This window comes from Tetrao urogallus (genome assembly GCF_951394365.1).
Source record: "Tetrao urogallus genome assembly, chromosome: 4".
NCBI classification, from domain to species: Eukaryota; Metazoa; Chordata; class Aves; order Galliformes; family Phasianidae; genus Tetrao; species Tetrao urogallus.
This window is the reverse complement of record NC_136817.1, coordinates 33,798,242-33,808,696: the sequence shown is the minus strand read 5'-3', so window position 1 is coordinate 33,808,696 and position 10,455 is coordinate 33,798,242. Positions and strand designations below refer to the sequence as shown.

The 10,455-nt window shown below is 42.3% G+C and overlaps 2 protein-coding genes across 2 annotated transcripts; one reads left to right on the top strand and one right to left on the bottom strand.

The window, feature by feature from the left end:
* Window positions 1-1,440: 1,440 nt before the first annotated feature.
* On the bottom strand, window positions 1,441-5,077 carry LOC306945377 (centrin-1-like; the record flags this gene model as incomplete). The annotated part of the gene is made up of 5 exons (XM_079534103.1): window positions 1,441-1,530; window positions 1,756-1,893; window positions 2,011-2,139; window positions 4,101-4,256; window positions 4,664-5,077. 5 exons carry the CDS (start codon window positions 5,075-5,077, stop codon window positions 1,441-1,443), a joined length of 927 nt encoding a protein of 308 aa, XP_079390229.1.
* Window positions 5,078-7,660: 2,583 nt separating this feature from the next.
* Window positions 7,661-9,814, top strand: BBS12 (Bardet-Biedl syndrome 12; the record flags this gene model as incomplete). The annotated part of the gene is made up of 1 exon (XM_079534997.1): window positions 7,661-9,814. The coding sequence occupies exon 1, from the start codon at window positions 7,673-7,675 to the stop codon at window positions 9,812-9,814; it is 2,142 nt and encodes a 713-aa protein (XP_079391123.1). The 5' UTR covers window positions 7,661-7,672.
* Between the last annotated feature and the right edge of the window lie 641 nt (window positions 9,815-10,455).

Genomic DNA, 10,455 nt, shown 5'->3' with positions numbered 1-10,455 from the left:
GTGGACTTCACAGATCTCTGAGGTTGTTAGGGCTGTGAGCAGGTTTAAGCCTACTGTGTAGGTTAGAGAGGGTCTAGTCAGAGAGCAGTTCAGAGTATGAAACTCAGAGGACTACATGCCAGCTCCACATTTGCATGCTAAGGACAAGTGTCAATAAACACTTCCCCTTTCCACTACTGAAAGTAACTCTCCCCATGGTGGGCCCTTACAGCTCATCAGAATTGAGGCAGCTGTAACAAGGAGCCAAACAGAGATGTGGATTAGGGTATACAGTTTCCCCAGGCTGAATGCTGTATCATGACACAAGGATAAATCCACCTTGCCTAAGCAAATAATCAGATTTCAGGCTGTGAGTTGCTGCTATGTCACAGTAGGATGGAAGTGTGGCTATCCAGTTCTGGATTGATATTATATACAAGAAATATTTAAAAACTGGAAGTACTTAATAAGAATAAAAAAGGGTGCGATACCTGAAATGAATTTGGATTGCATGGATCTAAATACATCCACAGGTGTCCAAAGTGAGCTATTTTTTCACTTCAGATGCAACTCCTCTCTGCTACTTGACTCTAAATAGCTAGAGAGAACTTCCTCTACTGTGCCCTCGAACTGTGCTTTCCTTAAGTACTTAAAATCATGGCATAGTAACAATTCTGCAAAGTCTCTGGAGTAAGAGCAATGGCACAAGATGTTGACTGGTCATACTATAAACTTTGAAAATCCAAGCAGGTAAGACTCAAGTAAGCCAGTTTTCAGATCATGAAATAGTTAAAGAAAAGACTGTTTACTGATGGCATTCTGCTTGGAACGAAGAACCAAAAACTAGTTATATATGTTTGTTTCCCACTAGGTGCAAAATGAACTTGCTAGGAGAATACAGTGTTTAATTCAGAAATAAATATAAATATGCAGTTGATTTCTGAGACTTTCATGGAAATAAACAAAAGGACACAAAAAGAACCTAAAAGCCTTAAAAGGAATAAAAATATTGTACTGTGGTTCTTTAAGGTGTTATCATGTAGCCTTGGGAAGGTGAGACTTGGCTTCTCCAAGAAACAGCAGTAATCTTTGCAACCCAAGTGAAATGTTTTCAGGTTGTTTTAATTATCTACGTAAGACACAGCATTCTTTATCCAAAATGGCAATTAGTGAAATCTTCATCTGGGAGCCTGAGGGGAAAGGGACCCTGCCTTGCCAGCTCACTCATCCTTCCTTTTCATTTCTGCAATATTTTTTTTTTATTTCTGCGGTATCTCACTTGAACAGTTTGTTGGGTACCAGAGCCCCCTCCCAGCAACTAACTTTGGTGAAAGAGAAGAATGGGATGAAAATCTGTCTTTTCAGACTTTCATTACATAGCATAATAATAGGCAGGAGACACAAACCCATTTTTAAGTCTTTTCTCTGTCGTCTTTTGGAACAGCTGTAAGGCAACAAATCTTAATATAAGCTAGTTTTCTTCATGATTCTCAAAAATTCTTGCTCACTTACTTCTCCATCTCCATCTCGATCAGCTTCATCAATCATTTCCTACAAAACAGAGTATATCTGATCAGGCACTGGGCTTGAATCTAAACTTAAGACCTTCTATTCATTAAAAAATAAGAGAACAGAAGTACTTAATAAGAAAACAGAACCATGTATTTTATTATTCTGCACATCTCTGACCTCTCAGCTCTTTGTGTATTGCATGAATTTCCCACCCTGTCCTTAGGAACTCCAGGGACTGGGAAAGCTCTGGCAAATTAAATTTACCTGAAGCTCTTCATCGGTTAAATTTTCTCCCAGCTCCTTGGCAACCCTTTTCAAGTTTTTGAATGAAATCTTTCCTGTCCCATCATCATCGAATAATCTGAAGGCTTTCAAAATTTCTTCCTTTGAATCCTTTTCACTCTAGAAGGAGAGTAAAATATTTGTTACTTACAAAACACCTGCTAATGTGATACATCCTTTTATAGTATTCTTTATGCTGTCCCAAGATTATATAGATGTATTTTTAAGAACTCCTACCATTTTTTGTGTCATCATAGCCAAAAAGTCTTCAAAGTCAATGGTGCCACTTCCTTCTTTGTCAATATCTGCTATCATTTTCTTAATTTCTTCTTTCTTTGGCTCAAAGCCTAAAGCACGCATCGCAACCTGTGCCAAAAAGCAATTGTGTTAGGAGGCCACCAGAATTCTAAAGGCAGCAGCTACACGAATTTCCTCTTCCAAACTGTAATAACAAGTCACTTTAAGGAAGACATTCTGATAGCTCTTGCCTGTGTATTTTATCTTTCATATTAGTAATAGAGTAGATTTGATATTTGTAAGACTCATGTATTGTCTCTTTGGGTCTGTGTGGAACATAGATGTATTCTTGAACCTGAGAAACTTTTTGTGTCTAATCTACGTTTCTGATCTACACATTACTTTTCAGCATGGTTCCTAAAAGGACTAGATTCTCAAAACAGGACTTGGGGGGGGGGGGGGAAGGGGAGGAGTGCAATCAGGGTTGTAATCTCAATTCATCAGAAATAGCAGGCAGAATGCCTTTTAATTTTGATGTCTTCCGAATTACATGTTATTAACTTATACAGTCAAGTGAACAGATAAAAGAAATCCAGGAGGACAGCTCTTGGCACTTTTGGTTACATGTTCGGGAGTGGGGGCAACTGACAACACTCCACTTTGCCTCAGCAAATCATCACACAATTACTGCTGGACTAAGGAAAAGAAAAGCAAACTTTGAGTCTTACAGAGCACAAGCAAAGTACTACTATAAAAGTGGGTGTTGCTGATTAGAGGGTTGTATAAAAGCTTAATGTTTAAACCAAACTCTGCTGTTCTACCAGCCTGCAACATTTACTTCACTACTGAAAAAAAAAAAAAAAAAGACTAGTAATTTGCTGGTCCTGGCGTGCCAAATGATTACAGGATATTTCATTTAGAAACTGAAGTTTCAAGAACATGCAACTTGAGGAGGATTTGTTCAGTTAATATTGATTCCTTCTGTATGACATGCTGGAAACAGTAGCAGAAATGTTCATGGTAAACATTTTTCTATTGGAAAGTGTTAAGTCACTAAAAACTTCACATTTATCTGACGTGTGTTTTCTGACTAATGCCTTGTGATGGGATAACTCAAAATATTCTACTTTGTCTTTCAGAGGGGGCCACTTTCTATTGTAAAGTATCCATATTTTGGAATTAATTTTCAAAAAGTAAAACACAGCATGAGGTGGTTGGTGCTACACCAGTTCAGTCCATTTTAAGAACTATATTTTCACAGGTATAAACTGTGTTCAGATAACACAGTCACCTTAATCAAGTACAAGTACAACCAGATAAATCCTGAATTATTAAGATACAGTTTAGACAACCCTGTACTTTCAGGTAATGTGTGCAGAAACAGAGGTAATGTGCTTCTATGTGAGGAATCAAGGTCAAGAAGATAAAATGTTCAGGCTTGGGGAAAAAAAAAATGAGGCGCTGGTAGGGAAAACAGAAAGTAAATTTCCCCTTGTACCACCGTGTGCATGCACACACAGACACTGCCTGAATTCCCAATTGAAGTCCAACTCACATCTCTGTTTTGTTCTTTATTAAATAAAAGAACAGATAATCTGTGGATTATATGTATGAAAAAATAGCAGCATCTTTCCGGATTAAGTGCAAGATCTGTGTGTTTACCTCCAGGATGAAGAAAACATTTTGTGTTCTGGTATTCATCCTAAAACAAAAGAATTCCAGTTCCCAGAAACAATGGCCTTAGCCAGTCATGAAAACAGAAATGCATACAGTTAGTTCAGGAACTGTTAAGTTCCTCTCATGCCCAGGCATTCAAAACTACCTGACCAATTATGCTTGCATTAGAGAAGTCTGGCAGCTGTCTATTACATACAGGTTTCTCAGGTTATCCATGTAGTACACCCCAAGTTCAGTCATGGCAGTAAGCATTACTGCTATTCATAAACCAGTAAGCATTAAGCAGTAAGCATTACTGCTTTTCATAAACCAGTATTTTAAAACAGAGCAAGTTAGGCCTGGGCAAACAGAAAAAGCAGCACAATCTCGTGACCCATGATACTTCCAAACAAGAAAAAAAAAACTTTGAAAACCTTGAGTTCTTTTATATCGATGCTTCCAGATCCATCAGTATCAAACAGATCAAAAGCTTCTCTGATCTCCTGCTTTTGCTCTTCTGTAAGTTCAGGTTTCAAGCCACTTTTCTTTCGCTGGGCTGTACTGAAGCCAGGTTTTCTATAGTTGGACGCCTTCAGAAAGAGGAAAGATGAGAAAGAGCTCACTCAGAAAAAAAGTCAAAACAAAATTAAATTATAAGTAACAGTAAAGGTGTTGCAAAGTGAGAAACATTCTTTGCTGCACCCGGTCGACTGCAACTGGGTTTCTATGTGCATTTTCCTAGATTATTCCAGGAAGAAACCGAGCTGAAGACTTTGTTCTGAGGGAAGAAGTATCCGAGCTTCCCGTGTTCAGCTCTAAGCAGAAAGACTGCCAGTTGAAGGGAATGCTACAGAAAGCGGGAGACAGCCTCAAAATGAACTGCTTATATGGGTCGCGACGGGAAGCGGCACACAAATTTAGACAGTCCTCAAATTCAGTACTGAAATGGGAGGCCTGAGAGCATCGGCTCCGTTGGGGCAAAGGCGTTCGGTCGTACTGCAAACCAGCGCGTCCCCGCGGCGCAGGTCTCAGCAGCTGGACGCTGCGGGCCCGCCACGCTCCTCAGATGGGGACGCTGCGGCCCGGGAGGCAGCGCGGTGAGGGCCCGGCCATCCCCCGCACCCCGCAGGCTCCTTGAGGCTGAGCGGCGCGGGCCGCGCGCAGCCAGCCTGGCGTAGGGGAAGGGGAAAGCGCTCACCATCTGCTTGCGGCTGCACCGCGCCGGGATCACACGGGACGCCGAGACGAGCTCCCCACTGCCGCACGCCGCGACAGCGAACTGACCAATTGGCGAGCCGGACGTGCCGAAGGCCCGCCCGCCTGCTTCGTCGGGACCAATGGAGGCTCGGCGGGCTCGTGACGCCACGAGCGCGCCGCACTCGCCGCGCAACGGCGGCGGGGTCGCCGTCATGGCAACGGAGCGGCTGTGAGCGCTCGGCTCGGCTCGCCGCCGTTGGGCCGCCGCGGGGATCCCGAGGGGCAGGGGGAGAAGGAGGCCGTAGCGAAGCGCTGAGGAACCGGGGCCTTCCTCCGGCGGGCAGGTCTCTAGCACACGTGCGAAGCTACACAGTGAGTGTGGGGCCCGGCTCTCGTACCCGTCCGGTTCTGTACTGGCGAATCCTAAAAACGCCCGTCACGGGCGGTCCCGAGCCCAGCCGCGTGTCCGCCCTTTGCTTTCGGCCACCTGTTGCGGGACGCGGCGTGCAGGTAGAGGAGGCCTCGTATGCGGCCGCGGCTGTCCTTAGCGCTGGTCTCGTTTGTTGAGCGGCTCTGCGGGATCCCTCCTCTCCTCTGCTGAGCTCCATTTCAGCTTTTCCGCCTCGGGCTGGACGGACAAAGAGGTAAGGGGTAGGCGGGGGGGGGAGAAGTTAAACGGGGGTCTGCTTTACGTTGATCCCTGGAGCGTGTTCGTTCCTAGCTCCATCTTCTTGCCAAAATAACAGGTAAAACAAAAAGGTGGAAAACTGTCATGATTACACGTGCCAGAGGTTGTGCAAGCAACAAAATACGAGCATACTTTCCTATAAGTACATGTCCTGCTTTCATCTACTTTTGCAGCCAAGTCCTTGGGTCCATTCAGTGCAGGTTTATGTATCTGCAGGAGAGCAGGCTGGTGCCCAGAACAAAGCTAGTTAGTATGAGTATAAGCTGAAAGTGAAAGACACATTTTTCAAGTAAAACTTCAGAGTGAATTTTAGCTAAGTATATTCTTTTGGCTGCCTTGAGATTTCGAAGTGCATGGCTTTGATAGCTGCATTAGCTGCGCAATCCATCTTGTAACCTGCTTCGATTCTCATGGACTCACAGAACTGTATGGGTTGGGAGGAACCTCTAGAGATCAACAAGTCCAATCTCCCTGCTAAAGCATGCTTCCTGCAGCCAGTTGGATTGGAAAGTGTCCATTTGGATCCAAGGGAGGCCGGGCAACCTCTCTGGGCAGCCTGTTCCAATGCTCCATTACTCTGACAGTAACAAACTTTGTTCCACTATTAGTATGGAACTTCCTGTGTTCCAGTTTCTGCCTGTTTCATTTCTTCATGTTTCATATCGGATTCCATGATCTAATGATTGTTATTTAATTTGGTCATTGTTTCAAAACAGTCTAGTTGTGATTTTAAGTTAAGGTTTCATTTAAGGGCAAAGAAAAAAAAAAAGGCTTAAAAAAATATTTTTACTGGAAATACTGATGTGGTTGCATAGCATGCCTAGAAAAAAGACCGCCAAGAAAAATTTCCAGAGAAAGGCTTTAAGGAATTTGGATGGATATTTTCAGTAGTGTACTTCCAGTGCAGTTTTAAAGCCAGAAGGAGGGATTGCAGGTAACTACAAAACAATGTAATTTCTTCGTTAATATTTGTTTTGATACTTCAGGAGTATCTAGCAATTGAAGTTCTATTGGCAGTTTGGAGTGGAGTAGAACATGAAGGTTGTTGCCATATAAAGGTTATGTTGATGGCCAATGCTACCGCTTGGTTTTTTTTTTTTTTTTTGAGCTAGTATGTGGATGAACTTTCACTGAATGTAGTAGCAAAAAAGGTTTTGATTTTGGAATAGTTCTGCGAAGAGACCTTCAGAGAGATGAAGTATTATTTGAATCTGGACAGAAAAGGTGTATGAGTTATGACTTCTTAATTTTTGGTGTATATACTTTTTCATTTAAAAAAAAAAAAGAAAAGCTTTAGCTTAATCCATGTGGTTTCCCACAGGAGTGCGGTGTAGAAAGGATTTTAAGGGAGAGAAAATTTATTTTTGGTGTGTTAAAGCTGAGTAGTCAACCAAAACTTGAAAGACTTAAATGGAGTACCAATGTATGTTAAATGGAATGAATAGAATTTGGAATAAAATAAGTTTTATGTTTTTCCATATTTGAAAGTTAAATTCAATGGCATAACTAATAGTACCAAGATGGATCTGTACCAGGCCAATGGTGTTGTGTATAATTGTCTATTCAGCCCTACTTTTGTTCTAATTCCAGATAACAGGTCACAACAGAACTGAAAGTTCTGTTAGATCTGTACTGTTTCACGTTTAAGAAACCACTGGAATCAATAGCTTTTTACTACCTGTCTCACACACACACACACACACAAATCCATGATATTTTAGCAGTGCATCTTTTCAGCAAGTCTGTGAGTTGCTGTCTCACAGTAACATAAATGCACAAGATAAACGATTTTTGTGGAATATCTCACTGGAGAGCTCTGTTCAGTGTTAAACAAAACCCAGGGAGGTGGTGGAGTTGCCTTCCTAGTAGTGTTCAAGAGGTGTCTGGTTGAGGAGCTACGAGATATGGTTTAGAGGGAGATATGGTTTAGAGGCTTATGGTAGCAGTGGTAATGGGAGGGCGGTTGGACTAGCTGATCTTGTAGGTCCTTTCCAATCTTGTGATTCTATGGTTCTATTGTATGAAACTGTTAATTTAGTATTTTTTGTTATGTGTTCTCTGGAATACTATGAGGATGGGACAGTAAGTTTGTGTTCTGTTCCCAGATGCTGCACACTGGCCATGGCTTTCAGGGCTGTGAATTCAAGAAGACATATTGGACTCCAGCAGCTCTCATCCTTGGCGTGGGCTGGACGAACGTTATTGGGACCAATGAAATCCTGTAAATTTGTTGTGGATGAAAGCACCAACGAAAGCATGTTGATTTGTTCTGCTGTTAGACTGATGGAAAGTTTGGATTTAACTAGTGCTGCTGGACAGCTTCTTAATGAAACCATTCAGGCCCAAAACAAGGAATTTAAAACTGGGATGAGTACCCTGTTGTTCCTTGTTGGTGCGTGGAGTAATGCTGTACTGGAATGCCTCCAGCAGAATGTTCCTGTTTCAGCAATAGTATCTATGATGTCTGAGGGGTTAGACTCTTGCTGTGAGAAAGTCCAGTGTCTCCAAATATCAGTACATGATGTAAACAAAGAGCTGTGTTCTAGCAGTGTTAGGCCAAGAACTTCTGAAAGTAAAGTTTCCCAAATTCCATGTGACAGTTCTCTAAATCATCAGATTTCTCTGTATTTTCAGAAAGGTATTTCTGCATCAGAAGAACTTGTTCCAAGAAATTCTTGTTTCCGTCAGGAAGCTGATTGTAATTTTAATAAGGGCCTGGTTTGGCCTTTGGCCAGTTTTGGTTCAGTAGCTTCCCTTGTCGGGTCAGTGGATGACAAAAGTACATCTGTGATTTCTGGAAGTGGTGTCTCTGCATCCATCTGTAAGCGAAAAGTATTAACTCACAGCAGATACTTCAGCACCGTAGCAAACAGCCATGTTTCAAGTCACCTACATGATTCTCAGGTATACCTCTCAGGACAGTCAGCATATACTTGTGAATGTTATGGTTTAGGACACCTTGCAATGGCTCTAAGTCATGGAAATCAGCCTAGCATGAAACTGCTTCGAGGCATTGTTGCATATCAACACGAGAGAGCAGAATGTAGTGGCTCTTCTCAGTTCAGTATGGCAGAAATTGCAACATGCTGTTTACCAGGTCTGCCTGAAAGTTACTCTTGTGTTTGCCCAGGTTTTATCACTCTGGTGTCACCAGAACAAGCCACAGTTATCAAATACTTTCAGGACAAATCCCTTTGGATTCTGCTAATGGATGGTGACCTAACCGAACAGTATCGTCACTTAGGTTTCACTAAGCCACGGAATGTAAAGACCGTATTGGAGTATCCTAGCCTACAGGAAGGTGGATCAAGAGACTCATGGCTAAGCAATACGTTAGATATTCTAATAAGCTTGGAAGTAAACTTGGTTTTGGTCAAAGGAGCTGTGTGTAAAAACTTAATGGAAAGATGCATCGCAAACAATATACTGGTAATTAGTTCTGTGACTCAGAATGTTTTGAGAGCCTTTGGGGAGGTGACTGGTGCCCAGCCCGTGACATACCTCACTCAGCTGAATGCTGCTTGCCTGGGGAGCGGGGTCTGGGTAGAGCTGTGGAAGGGCTGTGATGAGCGTGCAATGGAACTGGGTCAGCTTGTGCCAGTCACAATAAAAGTGCAAAGAATTCCCCTGCTGACAGCCGTGCTCACCACCACAGTAGCTTCAAAAATGCAGCTCATTGAAGACCAGTTTTGGACTTTTGCCTATCGACTCCATCATGCTTTAAAGGATGGGAAAGTTTTTCCTGGTGGTGGTGCAGTTGAGTTCTTATGTCTTAGTCACAGTCAGATGCTTGCAGAGCAGTCTTCAAAGCTAGCAGATAAAAGTGCTGTGAAGGAGTTTCATAGTCCTAGGCTGGCAGCATCTTCATCAGAGTATAAAGCAATTGTGCTTCAAGCACTAGCCACTGGCTGGAACCAGTATCTTTCCATGGTTATGTGCAACACTGCAAAAGCAGCATCGGAGTTTGAAGCACATACCTTAATTGATCATCACCTCCAAAAAGCAGCTTACTGTGGCTCTCCCTCAGCATATGTACTGAAAGAGTTCAGAAGAGGTGGTATGTTCAGAGGTGGTTCTATCCCTTTCACTGACAGTGAAGAGGGTGTAAAGGCTTATGATAATGTTACAGCCAAGATGGAGGCGTGGCGGAGAGCTCTAGACTTGGTGCTGCTAGTGCTTCAAACGGATGCCGAAATCATCATAGGTCCCAGAAGGAGTCAGCTATTAAACTCACATTCATCAAGTGAATTTATGTTTTTGTAGGACTTGTAAGCTTGCTTTTTTTCTTTTTTTTTTAATGAGTCTGGGAGTCACCGTGAGGTGAAAGAAGTCCAGGTACAATCTACATTTCTTCAAAAAGCAAACATTTAGACGTGGTTAGGGCTTGAGAGTATAATAGCAGGAACCTCCATGTGAAACAGTAACAAGATAGATCTCATTTCCCATTTCTAGAAACTGGAGTTAAATAAGACAAAAATCACATGTGGGCTAATCTCTAAACCCCAGCCATGTGTTCCTAACTGATGATATTGTCTGTATAGCTAGGCTAATCCAGTTCAGCTGACTTTTCTAGCTTTATTTAGCAGAGCAGATTTGCAGTTCTTTTTTATTATGAAGAGGAGCACTGTGAAGTCAAGTTGGAGAAATGTTAGATTCCTTGTGTAAACTTCCCAACACGTACTGTTTGTATGAGGTGTTTGCAGTTGTATACAGTAAAGTACTTAATATCTTCTGAAGAGGGGGCTTTCTTACGTTTTGTTGGCTTATTTGTCTGTGTTAGACCTAAGAAGTAATTAAGATCATAACTCATAATCGTAATTCATAATTTCTTAATTTCTGTGCATTCCAAGTTAAGCTCGCAATAACTTAGAACTGTTGCGTCTTAAAATAAGAGGTTGTATTGG